Consider the following 17,562-nt stretch of genomic DNA (forward strand, 5'->3'; position numbering starts at 1 on the left):
ACTTAGAAAAAGCCAGAAGTGGTGCTGAGGCTCAAGTGGTGGAGTTCTAGCCTTGAGAAAGTCCAAGGACAGTGCTCAGGCCCTGAGCTTAAGCCCAGGACTGGCAAAAAAAAAGAATGTGGGACTCTTATTTCCAATTAATCACTAGGAAAAGGGAAGTGGGGCTGTGGCTCAAGGCGTAAGGCAGTAGCCTTGAGATGAAGAGCTCGGGGACAACGCTCAGGGACAGTACCCAGGCCCAGAGTTCAAGCAAAAAAAAGAAAAGAAAGGAAGAAAGATGCTTTATTAATTGACATTATCTATCCTCCTGGTTCTACTAGAAAGAGTCCTTAAAACCAACTGCTACACTGTGCTAAAATTTCTATTTTATTGAAATGTTTTAGTTATATTGTAATTAGTTGGGTTTCCAAAGGAATACACAACAATGTTTACTCTGAACTGTGATTACACTACACAACCAGTTGGGGTTCACAAAACCCATATTAGTATAATTTGTAATACCTGGGAAAATGAGCACACATGAAGTAACCAATTAAACACAGTTAAAGATTCTCTGAGACAATTCAAACCCATACCAACTACACACATGCCTCCTTTTCTGCATAGTACTCACATTGTTTATCAATTTATCAATTTTATGGCTTCTAGATCAACTTTCAATAAAAGCTCAGGTTTTCCGCACATCTGTATTACTAAATTTTCAGTACTGTTGAAGTAAATATAAAAATCAATAGTTTTCTACTTAAAAATTAGAAAAGGAAAATGGAGAAATGGGAAGAAAAAAATACACCTTTGCACCAGGCTGCCAGTTAACTTAAATGTGCAATGAGACAGTCACCTGATAATTGCACCCTTCTGGCACTTTTGTAACACCAGTAAGATGATACAGTGAAATAAAGTCACCTGGCTTACTTCAATTTACCTATACAATTTGCAAATCTGTAGCTCTCTACCATGGTACATTAAGAAAATTAGCATGTAAGAAAAATCATATGCTTATATAAATTGGAGGATGATTTTTATCCCTGCAGGCAGAACAAAAAAGCTACAAGTGGGTCAAATGACTAATTCTATTTGTTTAAATCTATCTCTTACCTTTCCTTGGCAGCTCAAAGGCAGAATTTTAGGACAAGGAATGGATAAAATTTATGTATTGTTTATTCCTATGGAAAGAGTTAGATGCTGACATCCCTGGTCTCTATATTTATATTAAGTTGAAAACAAAACTGAGAGCTCTATCTTGATTTTTTTTTTTTTGCCAGTCCTGGACTTGAGCTCAAGACCTGAGCACTGTCCTTGGACTTCCTCAAGGCTAGAGCTCTACCACGTGAGCCTCAACATCACTTCCAGCTTTTTTTCTATGTATATGGTACCAAGGAATCGAACCCGGGTCTTAGGGAATGCTAGGCAAGCATTCTACCACTAGGCTAAACTCCCGGCCCTTGATTTTTTTTTTTTTAAGTCACAACATGAAGAGAAGAAATATCTGCTCTAATTGGAATGGAAAGCAAATGTGGTAAGGGTCAGATATTAGTTTTACTCCCTGCTATTTTAGGCAGACAGGGCTTCAGGAAAAGAAGTAATTCAAGACAGACAGGATAACTTCCCTACAAAGAACATTACTCTAGTTTAACTTGATCAAGTTCTTCGAAGTCTCGCTTACATAGGCTAGATGAATGCACTACCTTGCTCATTAATGTCTATCTTTCCAACATTCTCTGCTAGTATCTTCCCTCCTATTAACAAATGACTCCATTTCCATCCAGGACTATGAGGGGAGGGGTCTAACTGCTCCAAAAGTAACCCTATCTCTATCAATGTGACTGGTTCACAAATGAGTATATAAATACATAAATGCCTACAGGACTCTGAGAACTATGCTACTCAATAAGACAGGCAGCAGTACATGTGGCTACTGAGCACTGAAAATGTGACTAGTCCAAATTGCAATGTTCCGTAAGCATTAAAAATTTCTACAGACTTAATAAAAATAAAATGTTATATGTAAAATAGTCAGGTGGAATAGCTCAATCCTGTAATCCTAGCTAGTGGGTAGAAATCAGGGAATGTCAATCAATGGCTAGGAAAGGGGGAAGTATAGACCTGCCTGTTATTCCAGCTTTGGGGAAAAGAAAGAATAGCTGGGCACTGTGGTAGGTGCCTATCATTCCCAGTGTCTTAGGGAAACACAAGTAGAAGAAATGCAAATTCGGTCTGCCTGGCATAAAATAAGAACCTACCTTGAAAATAACCAACACAGTAAAGGGCCAGACACATGGCTTAAGTGGTAGAGCACCAGCCTAACAACCTGGAGAGCCTGAGTTTAATCCCAATGCAAAAAGGGACTAGTAGAGGGCCGGCAGCGTGGCATAGAGGTAGAGTGTTTGCCTAGCATGCGTGAAGACCTGGGTTCCATTCCTCGGTCCCACATACACAGAAAAAGCCAGAAGTGGTGTTGCGGCTCAAGTTGTAGAATGGTAGCCTTGAAGAAAAGCCCAAGGACAGTGCTCAGGCCCTGAGTCCAAGCCCCAGGACTGGCCAAAAAAAAAAGACTACTAGAGTGATTCAAATACAACTGGTAAGTTTAAACCAAAGAACTGAATGTGTGTGTGTGTGTATGTAAAATCCATCATTATTAATCTTTGTGATCACATGTTGAGATGAGAATAATTTCACCTAGCTTTTTTTTTTTCTTTACTGTGGCTCAAGTAAATTAAAATCACATACATGGCTATCATGATGTATCTGTTGAGTAGTGTTGTTGGTTTGCTGAAGGCTTCCATTAAAATGGCCCTTTCCCAGGCAGGAGTTTGGTATGGTATATGGTACCATATACATAGAAAAAAAGCTGGAAGTGGTGCTGAGGCTCAAGTGGTGGAGCTCTATCCTTGAGAAAGTCCAAGGACAGTGCTCAGCCCTGTGCTCAAGCCCAGGACTGGCTATACACACACACACACACACATATCTATATATATATATGTATGTATATGTATGTATATGTATATGTATATATGTATATATACATACATATAGATATCCCTTTCTTAGAAGACCTTCAGAAAGTTACACTCCTCTCTGGGCATTATATGTGCTAAACTGCTACAGCCTTAAGGATATGTCAAGGGTTATTTTCTTAGAAGTCCATCTGTAAACTTGTCTCTTACTCAATTTCAGAATTTAAGAGACTCGTAGGGGAAAAAAAAATTAATTGACTTACAAATTAATAACCACTGGCCCTCAAAATCATCTTATTTGATTACTCACCAAAATAAAGACAAAATACTTAGTTTTATCTAAAAATTTAAAAATCAGGGGTAGGAAGATAGTGTACAATGGTAGATTACTTGCCTAGCATGCTCAAGGTCTTAGGTTAAATCTCTAACACCACAAAATATTAATGATAATTATTATTATAAATACATCTAAGCTAGTTGTGGAATACACATCTGTAATCTCAGCATTCAAGAGGCTGAGCCAGCAGGAGCAAGAATTTTGAGGCCAGGTTAAAAGAGTCTGTTTAAAAAAAATTGTTTTAATTTTAAAAAGTCATTCCAAATATTTAAGAAAGAGAGTAAAGGTTGAAGTATATGTATAGCTCAGTGATGTATTCCATTCTTGAGAGGGAGCAGGCAGGGAAGCTTTAAAACATTAGAAAGGAAATAAACACTAACAAAATCCAATTTATACAAGAGAAAAAGATGGTTTCTGGAAATGGGTTCTTCTCTACAACATGTATAATCCTATCACAATCAGATATAGAAGATCTTTTCTCTTCAATAACTGTACATTTAAAATTTGATCTCAGAAGTGGCACTGTGGCTCAAGTGGTAGAACAAAAGAGCCTCAAGCACAGTGCCCAGGCACTGAGTTCAAGTCCTAGGACTAGCATACATGCATGCATGCATGCATGCATACATACATATATACGCAAGTATATACATACAAATATATAATCTTAATTTTGAAAATTCTATATAAGTCAGAACTCTGAAATACGATGAGATCTTATCCTTCCTTTAAACAGCATTAGAAGCTATTCAACACATTAAGGCCTAAAGAGAGAGAAAGTTGTGCTAGCAAGTTTTTCTTGCCTACAAAAAATACCACTATGTCATTTTATAATAAAGCTCCTAAAAAGCTCAGGATTGTTATAAACAAAGAGATCAGGCTCAAAAAGTTTAAACCACTTCACAAAGGTCATAAGACTGTTAGCAGCAAGACTGGAACCAGAACCTTGTCTCCTAGTTTAGTACTCAATTTATCTTATCATTAACATAAACAAATATATTCTTCCTGAGGAAATTGCACTTCGTCCACCATAAACATCAAATTTTCTGGTTTACCAAACTAGAAATAAAAGCTTGAAATTTGGAAAATGCTTACCACTAATAATAAAAATAAAATGCTGTGAATACTTAGAGAATAAAACATATGTGGGAAAGGGAAAAAAAATCAATCTCTCAGATGCCATCAATAATCTACTTGATAGCTTTTTCTCCACCCTCATTTTCCTCTACTGTTCATCTGAACCAAAGATCACTCCCATTCCCCAGACAATCTTCCACCACACTGGGTTGTCAGTCACTGTGAACACATTTTCCTATCTGATTGCGCTTTAGTTTTGCCTCCAGTAACTTCTGTCAACTACAATAGAACATTCTCTAAGACTCAGACAGACCTCGACTACCTCTACCTCCCATTTACACATTCAAAAGAAAATTAAATCTGATGGAGTCATTCTCTTAAAAACTTTCAAAAGCTGAATACTCCCGAAGCTCAAGCCTATGATCCTAGCTCCTCAGGGGCTGAGATCTGAGGACCCAGATTTGGAGTAAGCCCAGAAGACTTTCATCTCCAATTAACAGCAAAAAGCCAGAAGTAGAGTCATGACTCATGACTCAAGTGTGGGACAGTAGCCATGAGCAAAAAAAAAAAAAAAAAAAAAAAAAAAAAGCCCCGATATTGACATTTAAAAAAAAAATCGCTTTTCATTAGTGTTTGTAAGACTTCAATCTTGCTTCTTCTTTTCCAGGAAAACACCAAATAGCAAATGATACTTGTGCAGTGAGAGGGCCTGGAGGCCCCGGGATCCCTGGGGGCTTTGGGGGCCCAGGCTTGGGAGGCCATGATGGCTTCGGAGGGGGCTTAGGTGTTGGCTTCTCCGGTTGAGGTCCAGGCTGCAGGGGCTGGTGGAGGCAAGGCGGAAGACAAGGAATGGATCTCTGTCTGGGCCTCCTGGTTAAGGACATGAAAATCAAGTCTTTGGAGGAGGTCTTTCTCCTGTGCATCAGGGAGTCTGAGATTGTGATTGCCTTCTTCCTGGAGGCATCACTCAAGGATGAAGTATTGGTGATTATGGCCCTGCAGAAGCAGACAGGAGCAGGTCAGAGCACTAGGCTCCAGGCATTTGTTTAAGTCACTGATAACTACAATGGCCATGTCTTTCTGGGTGCTGAGTGCTCCAAGGAGGTTAGCACTGCCATCCCAAGGACCATTATCTTGGTCAAGCTATCCATTGTCCCTGTGCGGCTAGGCTACTTAGAGGAACAAGACTGACAAGCCCCACACTGTCCCGTGCAAGGTGACAGGCCACTGTAGTTCTGGGGTGATGTACCTCATCCCCTGCCCCCAAAGGCACAAGGTTCATGTCAGCTCCTGTCCCCCAAGAAGCTATTGCTGATGGCTCGTCTTGATGACTGCTCCACCTCAGCCTGCTACCTTGAGCAATTTCACCAAGGCCAATTTTATGCCATCTCCAAGACCTACAGTTATCTGACCTCTGACCTCTGTGTGAATACCAAATCTTCTTACCAGGAATTCACTGACCATCTTGTGAAAACCCATACCAGAGTCTCCAGACAGGACTCAGGCTCCAGCTGTGACTACAACATAGGATTTCTAATAAAGTAAATCAAACATGGGGGAGGAAAGACTTCAACTTTTTCTTTTCTTCTCTTTGCTTTCCTCTCCCCACAAGTAATTTTTTGGTTTGGTTTGGTTTTCCACGTAATTCCAACTGTCTGGAGGCTAAGGCAGGAGGATCATAAGTTTAAGGCCAGCCTGGACTACATAATAAAGCCTTGTCTCAAAAAAAAGAATTTTTTTCCCTAATCATCCTTCTGAAATTTTGATACCATAGATATGCTGTTCATCTCTCTATGAGATGTATATACATGTGCTTTCTTCAAGGTAAGATTTTTGTCTTCCCACTCTCATTTTAGCAATATGCTTCAACTTTTCAATAACACATTCCAACCTCTTCAAGATCTAGCTCTATCTTATATCTACTACCTGTTCACAGAACTTTCCACAGATCCAGCCAGTGGTTTCCAGTGCCTGGGCCCATTTACGTGGAGTGCCCTTTCCTATTGGATTTTTTTTTTTTTTTTTTTTTGGCCAGGCCTTGTGTTTTCTCAAGTCTAGCACTCTTCCACTTTAGCCACAGCACCATTTCCAGCTTTTTCTGTATATATGATACCAAGGAATCAAACCCAGGGCTTCATGCATGCTAGGCAAGCACTCTACCACTAGGCCGTGCTCCCAGTCTCCTGGATGTCATTCTAAAACTCTAAAAAGGTACAGTACTAGCAGGAAAAAGCACAGTACCAATACATGCAGGATAATCTACCCAATTGCAAATGAGAAGGCTTTCCTCCATAACTGAAGTATTATTCACTCTACAGAGCATCCATACCTTCCTTAGCAATCCCTCCTCTATGCTCCCATAACATCTGTGGATTATCTCTATTGCTGCATTTATGGCATTCAATTATAATTATCCATTTACAAACTTATCTCCTCTTCTAGCAGAGATTAATCTTTAACCTCTATCATCCAACACAGTGCCTGGAAAATAGTCCAACACTTAATATTTTTTAAATTGTTTACTTGACTGTAAATGCAAGGCAAGATTATGCCCTAAACATGTGGTAACTCATGCCTACAATCACAACAACTTGAAAAGCAGAAATAGGAGCGTTTCTGTCAGAGGCTAGCCTGAGCAACCCCTAAGACAATGCCTGTCTCAAATGGTACAGCAACACAGTCCAAAGACCTGAGTTCAAATGCCTGAACTTCCAAATAATCTACATATCTATTCCAGTATAACAAGCACAACAAAAGTAATAGTAGTAGAAACTTGACAGAGATTTGCAAATTATTCATAAAACTAAATAGTCTCATTTACTGACTATGACAGTGATGATCCTAGCAGAGTGACAATAAAAATAGACTGATCAGTGAGCTCCAAAACTATCAAAAGCTTTAAGTGTCTGATAGTGAAAATGGTTCAACTGGCCAAACTATTTTTCTTTTCTTTTCTTTTCTTTTGAGGGTCATGGGGCTTGAACTCGGCCTGAGCACAGGCCTTGAGCTCTTCAGCTCAAGGTTACTGCTTTACCCTAGATCCAAGCCCCACTTCCCATTTTCTAGAGGTCAATTGGCCTTTTGTGCCCGGGCTGGCTCTGAACCTTGATCCTCAGATTTTGGCCTCCAGAGTAGCTAGGATTATAAACGTGAGCCACCTCACCCGGCTCTTCTTTTTATTGGGGGGGGGGGGAGGGAGGAGAGGAGGGTGCTGGTCCTAGGTCCTTGATTACTCAAGATTAGTAAAATAAAAAGTTTCATGAACTTTTCTGCCTGGGCTGGTTTGGAACTGGAATCCTCAGAGCTCAGCCTCCTCAGTAACTAGGATTACAGGCATGAACTATAGGCACCTACCTCTGAGCTGAGGACCAAACTCAAGGCCCTGCATGGGCCAGGCAAGCACTCTTCCACTGAACTAAATTTAAATTCCCAACCCTTGAAATGTCTTTTGTTAAGAAAAAATATGCATATTCTTTTTTTCTAAATTGATATTAAACAGTATAACCTGAAATTAATTTCCAAGAATAAATCAAATTTATTTTGTTGTACTATGCTTTATTTTTGTTTGTTTGGTTTTTTTTTTTTAACTTTTTTTTTTGCTAATCCTGGGCTTGAGCTCAGAGCCTGAGTACTAATCTTGGACTTTCTCAAGCCAGAGCTCTTCCACTTGAGCTTCAGTACCACTTCCCGCTTTTTTCTATGCATGTGGTACCGAGGCATCGAACCCGGGTCTTCCGGTCTTCATGCATGCTAGGCAAGCACTTTAACACTAGGCTAACCTCCTGGCCCCTTGTTTGTTTGTTTTTTAAACATAATTTGGATAATCTTGACAGAAGTCTAAATCCAAAATGACTTTTAAAATGTTACAGACTATGGGAATTCAATCACCAAGACAAGGTGTAATATCTTTAGACTATGTTACTTTTATTCTCTACTCTTCTTTCTCTACTTTTGACCACAAACCTGAAGTTTCTAAAAGTAAGTTAATTGTAGCTGAAATTAACAATATAGATTTCCACATTCTAGTTTCACACAGATGCTTTGTTATGTCTACAAACACAACAGTTTCCTTTTTATGGTACAGGCTCTGTTTCTTCAAAGCTCTTTTCACAAAGCAGACCCCCCAAAGAATCCAGCTGTGGCTGTTAATCTTGGCTGATAGTTGAGAAATTTCTCAACACTACAGGTTCTTAACCCGTAAAACACAGTTAATAACAAAATACATTTCAGTATACTACTCTTTCAGATGTAACCAACTCCAGGATTTTCACCAACATATCCAAAAAAAGCCCTTATTTAAAAAAAAAAAAAATTATAGGTTGGCCAGGAGTTTGGCCTAGTGAGAAAGTACTTGCCTAGCATGCACAAAGACCTGGGTTCGATTACTCGGATCCACATACATAGAAAAAGCCAGAAATGGTGCTGTGGCTCAAGTGGCAGAGTGTTAGCCTTGAAGAAAAAGCCCAGGACAGTTCTCAGGCCCTGAGTTCAAGCCCCAGGACTGGCCAAAAAAAAAAAAAAAAAATATGGCTTGCTATTAATGGAATAAAGGGACCTGAGAAAATGTTAAAAAAAATTGTAATTTTCCTAAGATGATCAAGCAAGCTAGATAATCTCTGCAATGCATAAAGGTTAACACTGAATAATTTTTCATTAAATAACACACATTTCCCTGACCTCACGGGAATCTTTCTTAGCAATTCACACCTTTTCAACCAAAACACAACTCAAATGAACTTCACAGAAGCAGAATGTCTATAATATGATGTTCTTTACTTGTTATAGTCTTAAAAAAAAAACCAAAAAAAATCACCCACCGTAATTTCCTTCCCAGTATTTAAATCCATAACACTTTTAAAACAGCACAATTCATCTGACTATAGCATCTACCACACTTAGACTAACTGTATCTTTTATTTTAATTAATTGAGAGAACAAGACAGGGATTTTTCTTCATGGCTCTGAATTCAAATTTCTTTATCTCTTAGACACTCCCTGATATTTAAAGTCAGGCATCCAAAAACAATTTATAGTTTTATCTGGTGATCTGATAATCTACGAAAACTCTTCCATGAATATTATTCAAGTCTGATTTCTTCTACCAACAGTAACTACATTAAAAACATTTACTGAGGGCTTGGTGTACCTTTGTAGTCCTCTTACCCATCTTGAGCACTATTATTCCCATTTTGAAGGTGAGGAGCAGAAATGGTAAATAACTTATCAGCATCACAGAAGTAGTAAATAACAAAGTATCACTACAGGGATTTTTAAGTTTTGAAAGATAGATAAAAGGATCTGCTGAAGGTTATTAGAATAATAAAATTCAAAGCTCCCCAACTTTATTTGAAGTACAAAGACAACAGACTAAATGAATCCCAAGATCTTTGATCTTTTAATCAGACAAGTCAAAAACCAAAACACTAATTTTATAAAGTAGAAGCTTTTCCCAGACTTTTATAAAGGTAGCATGTCAAAAACTTCCTGGATTTAGCAGCCCTTAAACTATTCTCATGTGGTCAACTTACTCCAATTCTTTTTTTTTTTTTTTTTGCCAGTCCTGGGCTTGAGCTCAGGGCCTGAGCACTGTCCTTGGACTTTTTCAAGGCTAGAGCTCTATCGCTTGAGCCTCAGCACCACTTCTGGCTTTTTTTCTATGTATGTGGTACCAAGGAATCGAACCTGGGTCTTCATGCATGGTAAACAAACACTTTAACCACTAGGCCAAACTCCCAGCCCCTTACTCCAATTCTTAAAACTATATATGTGATGAGCTTGAAGATTATTGTCCCGAAGCTAAAGCACAGCATTTTTCTGTGGCAAATGTGAAGCTCAAACAAAAAGGCATACTATTTTATTTTTACCAATTGACTGATGTTCCTTCTTTGTGGGTTTTTGTGTTTTGGATTTGCATTATGAAAATGTCCATATGGATGCCTGGAAGCCTTGACATCTGATAACAAAAGTCAAATTATATGTGATGTTTTGATTACCCATGAGCAGTTCTATCACTGGCAATGAATGTATCTCAACCTACCTAATGATCACATTACCAGGTAAACTGGAACCCTTACTTTGAGATAAAACACCATGGATAGTTGTTAATGAAACCTTAATTGAACTGTCAAAGTGCCATCTTTATCAGGAAGCTAATGGGTAATTCACAACTTCAAGTGTCCAATATTGATGAGTTATTCAAGTAGTTAAGTTCAGCAGAAAGATAAATCAAGTCAGGTATACTACAATGTTCTGTAATACTGTAAATATGAATGGTAAAGCCATGCACTGGTGGTAACTACTTAGGAGGGTGAGATCTGAGGATCACTGTGTGAAACCCGCCGAGGCAGGAAAGCCTGTAAGACTCATGTCCAATTAACCACCAAAAAGCTGGAAGTAAAGCTGTGGCTTGAGTGCTGGTCTTGTGCAGAAAAAACTCAGGGACAATGCCCAGACCCTGAGTTCAAGCCCCAGGAGCAGCACACATAAGTGTACACACATATACATATACAAACACACACATACACCATCTGGACGGTGAAATGCTGCATCATGTCTATGGATCTTTCTTCCCATCTTAATGGGAAAACAATATCCCTCAAAATTACATCAGTTTGTCCCTCTGGGTGACTAACTGTTCAGAAAAAAACAATAGTGGCAGATTTTAGCTCCTTGTCCTATGCTGAGACAAAATAACTGCAAAGTAATTAAGTGAATGTATAGATGAATCACTAAGTAAATCTTATACTACTCATAAGTTACAGAGTATATTGACTCAAATGATGTATCAATAGAATTATATTCTTATGTTCTATTCTAATCACTTTAGAAAACAGATGCTTTAACTTCATAAGGTGCTTTTTAAATTAAAAAGAAAAAAATCTCTGTTTTGGTTAGTTATCAAGTAATTAAACCTTACCAATACCTTAGATCTCAAAGTACTACCAAAACTTTGACGCTCTATAGTTTTGACAATCTTACGAGGTAATACAGCAATTAAACAGAAAAACAGACAAACATTTGCATACTAAAACACACACCTGGAACTCTTCCCTTTTTTACACACTAAGCTGGGTTTCATCTGAAACAACCCATAAAACATTTAATGCAAGAACTACAAAAACTTGGTTTAAAAATGAATGTGGCAACCATCTATATACAATCCAAGGAGAGAAGTCTCAGAAGAAAGGAGATCAGTCAGCACTTTACCCTTGGCTTTACAGACTCTAGAACTATGAGAATTATATTTCGGTTGTTCCTGTGCTTTAAGCCAAAACAAAGAAGGACCTTTACAGCTGACTGATTAATCAAGAAGGAAAAAAATCACAACAATATTCTAGGTTCTGAGGAGAAAAAGAAGCACTTCGGGAGATAGCTGTTAACCCCAAGGGGCTTACAACACGGTAAGACAAATCAAATGTGAAACTAGTGTACAATTGAAGATGGTGCACTAAAGCCTACTTCAATTTCATAGAACAAACTCCATAGTGGAGGAGGGGTCAATCAAGGCTCTAGAATGAATTCATATCAAACACATTTGATTTTCAAGATAGGGTATTCCTTAGGACCTACTACCAGAAAGTTTGCTATTCAGTACTCTTATTTGTCACCAGCTTACCACCATCCTGCTCCCCCCTCCAAAAAAAAAAAACCCGTTTCCCTTACCAAACTTTAAGTTACAATGAATGCAAGTTACATCATCTTTTGTTAAACTTAGATCTACTCATGAGCATAGTAGCCCTTTTAATATCCCCAGTTTTTAGCAATGTACACGAAACACTAAATGAGAGCATCCGGACCCAAAACCTCTGATTTCTCAGAACAATGACAACATTTGAAGCTAGAAACAACTTTTCTCCTGTCTCCTTCTCACCCCCACAGCTTGGAAATCCTCAAAGGCTAGGCAAGAAATGGAAGTTCATAGTGAAATCCCTCAGGATAAGCTATGGAAGGGAAAAGAGGAAGGCAGGAACAGGTAAGGTCCCTCCCTGAGCAGAGTGACTGAAGAGGTACCATTACAGGTTCTACTCTTTCCCATTAGGAATTCCACACTCCCTGGAGAAGGGAAAGTGAAGCAGCAACCTCCTTGGAGACTAGCTGACAAAAACTGGATTCTACTAGTTTAAAAAAAAAAAAAAAGAAGAAGAGGAAGAAAAGAAAGAAGATAAATGGGATCACCTTAACTACCCAGATTTTAAAACTTGAAATATAAAGATGGCTCTAATGCAAATGCTATTCATCTGTTTTTGGCATCAAAAACAAAGATGAAAGGAGATATTTACCAGGCTAGTACCAGAGTTAATTTTCTGATGGTAATGGAGCTTTTCTAGTCATTAACAAGAATTTATTTTTTAATGCACTGAAAACATTAATTCATCTATCCTCACTGAAATTCTAAATCCTAAAAAACACACAATTCACTCTACTTTTGACAGGAGTAAGTACATTTTATTATAAACAACTAATCTTCATAAGAGCAAACAGAAAACTAAAGATGCTACATTTAACAAACCCTTAAGACTTTTTCAGATATTCTAGCACTAGCCAAAAAGTAAACTGTTTCATTTGTTTGAGTATACTTCCTACAATAGCAACTGAACAAGGATAAAAGCAACCAAAGAGGCACTAAGTGACACTAACACATTACACTGAATGTGGGGCACTGCACAGCTACAGTCTACTAACCTCATTTGTGGTACTCATGTGTGATGCTATATTTAATGCATTCTTATCAAAAGGCTTAAGCTACATACTTCCCAACTTTAGCTTTATGGTTTAAAATAAACCACTCGAGCAAAGACTTTAACGGGTTCAACTCTAAAACCCACCATCCTTCCGGGGATCAAGATCACAAAACAAGCCATCAGAAGATGAAAAGGATAGGCAAAAAAAAAAAAAATGCAAAGTATATACAAATGACAAGACTATTACAAAGCAATCAAATCTGGGTCAGCCTTTGACATTTGTTCCAATTAGGCAACTGATTCAAAGCAAATCAAACACATGATGACCAAGGTCTTTATGGGAATAAGTTTTTCATACATTCATCTATTGATCTCAGTGATTCTGAACAGGAAAATGTATTAATTAAACTTGTGTATGCTACTCATGAGAAGATGCTCCACTAAAAGCTGCCAAAACTCAAGCCAGGCATGAGTGGCTCAAACCTATCTCTAATCCTAACTACTTAGGAGACTGAGATCTAAGGTTTATAGCTTGAAGCCAGTCCAGCTAGCAAAGTCTGTGGGATCTGACCTCTATCTAATCAACAACCCCAAATCCAGAAATGGAACTGTGGCTCAAGTGGTAGAACACCAACCTTGAACAAAAAAGCTAAGGGACAATATCCAGACCCTAAATTCAAGCCCTAGTCCTGACACCAAAAGAAAAAAAGAAAAAAAAAAACAAAACAAAACAACTGCCCCCGGAAGTGACGCTGTGAGTTCACAGCCTTAAACACAAAGCTCAGGGACAGACCCAAGGCCTGAGTTCAAGCTCCAAGACTAGCCAAAAAAAAAAAGTAAAATTCCACAGCCAAGAGCTGGTGGCTCACACTTGTAATCCTAGCTACTTAGGATGCTGAGATCTGAGGATTGTGGTTCAAAGCCAACTAGCCAGCAAAGTCGGTGAAACTCTTAACTCCAATAAACTACTCAGAAAAAGCCAAAAGTGGTATTGTGGCTCAAGTGGTAGAGCGCTAGCCTTGAGCTCAGAAAGGCTTAAAGACAAGAGCCCAGGCCCCAAGTTCAAGCCCCAGGACTGGCAAAAACAGACAAACCCCAGAAGGTGCCAAGCTGGTACCCCTGGCTTCATACCTGCAATCTTATCTACTCAAGAGGCTGCGATCTTAAGATGGCGATTCATAGCCAGACTAGTTAGGAAAGTCCATGAGATGCTTATCTCCAATTAACTATCAGAAAATGAGAAGTGGCACTGTGGCTCAAGGTGGCAGCCCACTAACCTTGAGTGAAAAGGACTCAAGGACAGGGCCCACAGAGAGTTCAAGCCCTCTGATCAACTTAAAAAAAAAAAAAAAAAAAAGTTGCCAGGACATAAGCCTAACAGTCAACACTTTAGGCCTCTCTTCACCAAGTTGAGAGTGGCTTTCTACAGTTGAGTTGAGAAGTCTACTCCACTTTGGTCCACCTGGAGAAAAGCATGGGGGATGACTTGTCCGATCAGAACCATGGAAAGAAACTAGAAGTTGCCTTTTTGTTGTTGTTGTTGTTTTGTATACTCACCAGACTACACCAAAGGCTCCATATCCAATAGGTCTATCGGGCTCAATGTCCAGCTGCTGTTGCGGATGATGCGAGTGCTGATGATGGTGTGCCTTCACTGTAGCAGCTGCAGCAGCTTGTACCTGAGCTGGGGCTGCTGCGGCTGGTCCAGGAGCCTGACCCGGTGCAGGTGATGGGAAATATGGCTGTTGTTGCCCAGGGTTTAACATAGCTGCGGCTGCGGCTGCGGCGGCGGCGGCGGCAGCAGCCGAAGAGGTATGCTGCTGTACAGGGTGTACAGCGGCAGCGGACCCCGGATGAAGATGGTGTTGAGAGTGGTGGTGGTGGTGAAGGTGAGGAGGAGGAAGGTGAGGAAGATGGTGATGATGGTGGTGATGACCTGCTGCTGCTGCAGATGTACCGCCATTGTAAGCCGCCATCATTTTTGCGTTGGCTCTTGCGCCACAAAGAGACATTCAAAAAATGCCCTTTGATTGGAAAGCAAACTGGGTCAAGCTGTCATTTGGCCATTTAAAAAAAAAAATGAAGAAAAACCACTCACTCCACCTCCAAAAATAACATAGAGCGTAACTGGCTTTATGTCTTCATCAGTCAATCCAAACAAGTTAAGTGGATCTTGGTGTTTAAGTTTTGGGTGAGTGTGAATGTGGAAGGATATGGGTTGCCAAAAGAAAAAAAAAAAAAGAAAGAAAGAAAAAAGAAAGAAAAGAAAAAAAGAAAAGGAAAAAAAAAAAAAAAAGGACCCCTTCCCCCCAGGATTCCTGCCACAAGTGGGTACTAAAACTCCATCCTTAATTTGGGGGAGGTTCCAACTTTGAATGTGGGAATAAAGGCCAAATCTCCCGACCCCCTGAACTCCACACACGAAAAGGATCAGGTAACACACCACCCTTAGAATCCTGTAAGAGGGTTGACTCATCTACCCCTTCCATCCCCACATCCTTTTCTAAACACCTACCACCTCCTCAAAAACAAACACACAATCTCCGAAGATTTCCCAGCCACCCTACAAATCAAAAAGATGGGGGGGAAAATACGCAAGGAAAACCTGCTTCCAGCTTCCCCCCCCTCGGACTCTCAGGCCTTTCCTACATCTCCCCCTGCTCCTAATCTAGTCCTGGGTGGACCTGCCTGGGGGTCTGTGGGGAAGGGGGAGGGGGAGGACCAAACTTTCCTGGGCAGCCTGAGCGACGGAAGGAGGCTGGACGGAGAGAGTGAGGAGACAAGGCGACAGGCAGGGCAGGGGGGGAATAAAAGCGAACCCGGGGGAAAAGTGAAGGGAAAGAGTGCAAGGAAAAAATGAAAAGAGCACTGGGCAGCACTCGGACGCCCAGACTGAGGGAACCGCCCCGGGAAGAGGGTAGGGTCCCGGGGCCAAAGAAAAAGAGCCCCGGGAGGCGGGCGGGGTGCAGTCGGAAGCGGGCTGACTCCGGCCCCCGCCGCCGCCGGCAGCTTCTGCTCAGGAGGGTTGGGGGGGAGAGCGGGTGGGTCCCCCGTGCGACGGCCCCTGCAGGGCTCAAGGCTGCTCCGTCTCCCCCCCTCCCCCCCACCCGGCGTCCGACCCCGCGGCCGCTTTCTCCTCAGCCGCCGCGGCTGCTTTCTCTTCGGCCGCCTTCTCCTCCTCCTCCTCCTCCTCCTCCTCCTCCTTCTCCTCCTCAGCCGCCGGTGCCGCCGCGGCCGGACTCACCTCCCCTAGCAAAGCCGGATAGAGCGGAGCCAGCGGCGGACACGCGCAACCAGCCTCCGAGGCCCCGCCCCCGCCTCGCACTGACCGGCTGCCTTAGCCAATCCATGCCCACCTGTCCGCATCCGCCTCCAATCCTGGATCGGGAACTTCAGACAGGCGCACTGTTCGACCAATGGCAACAAAGTGTGGGTCTCCTGGGGAAATCCCGCCTCCAATGCGGGATGGGCAGATAGAAAGACCAATGACGAGGCAAATCTTGGCTTGACCGACAAGGTTGGTAGCCAATTAAAATTCAAAAATCTCTGTGACATTTTCTTTTGCCTCTCTCCTCTTTTCTTTTTCTTCTTTTATTTTTTTGGCAGGAGCAGGAAGCTGCGTGCTAATCCCGCCTGCAAAAGCTAGAAGAAAGGGGTGGAATGAAAGAGCCAATCATGAGCCAGGAACAAAGAATAGAACACCCAATCCACTGGTTGAAGATGAGATGGGCTGTTACTGGGGCCAGATAGACATATAATTTGACAAATGGACCAAAAGATTGCTCTAGGTCCCGCCTTCAAATCACCTATAGGGCTGGATTGTGGAGAATTCGCTGTCACGTCCGAGACGACCACCTCAAGGGGCGTGGCCAATGGGAAGGGGTGTGGCCTGGAGGGGGCGGGCCACGTTAAAGAAGGCGGAGTCCAAAGCATTGGTGGTCCATTGATTGTAGCCCTTTTAAAGCTCACTACCCCTTGTAAGGCCTAAGATGTGGAAAAGTAGAGAAAAATGAATATTGAGCTTCAGAAGCGCAAAAAAACAGGTCCAAAAAGATGACAGTCACAGAAGAAACTCAGTAGACTGACAGCTTATAGACAATGGCTGGTCTTCATAGTTAATCTTCATCTTGACCAAAAAAGGGGCATTAACTGCTGCATTCCACTGACAGTAAAGTTATTGATAGAAATTAAAACAAAAGAGCCAGAAGTTTGGCCTAATAGTAGAGTGCCTGCCTAGCATGCACGAAGACTCAGGTTCGATTCCTCGGTACCACATACATAGAAAAAGCACCGGAAGTGGTGCTGTGGCTCAGGTGGCAGAGCTCTAGCCTTGAGAAAGTCCAAGGACAGTGCTCAGGCACTGAGTTCAAGCTCCAGGACTGGCAAAAAAAAAAAATTAAAACAACAAAAAGGTAGATATAAACTCCAAAAGAGTAATTTTTCTTCCCAAATATTCTAATTAAGAGCTGGTCATTGAAACTTTTACTAAAATAACACCGTCCACATTGTTTCAATT

The 17,562-nt window shown here is 40.9% G+C and overlaps 1 protein-coding gene and 1 pseudogene across 1 annotated transcript in view; one reads left to right on the top strand and one right to left on the bottom strand.

Annotated features, from left to right (window-relative positions):
- Nlk (nemo like kinase) overlaps positions 1 to 16,309 on the bottom strand; it is a 133,878-nt gene extending 117,569 nt beyond the window's left edge. The window contains exon 1 of the mRNA XM_090350625.1: positions 14,604 to 16,309. Within this exon, the coding sequence (XP_090206751.1) occupies positions 14,604 to 15,058 (455 nt within the window). The 5' untranslated portion in view covers positions 15,059 to 16,309. The remainder of the gene's footprint in view (positions 1 to 14,603) is intronic.
- LOC150051585 (small ribosomal subunit protein uS5 pseudogene) lies at positions 5,233 to 5,893 on the top strand (annotated as a pseudogene).
- Positions 16,310 to 17,562: the final 1,253 nt, after the last annotated feature.

The sequence above is a fragment of the Megascapheus bottae genome, chromosome 17, assembly GCF_031878675.1.
Source record: "Megascapheus bottae isolate mThoBot1 chromosome 17, mThoBot2.hap1, whole genome shotgun sequence".
Lineage (NCBI taxonomy): Eukaryota > Metazoa > Chordata > Mammalia > Rodentia > Geomyidae > Megascapheus > Megascapheus bottae.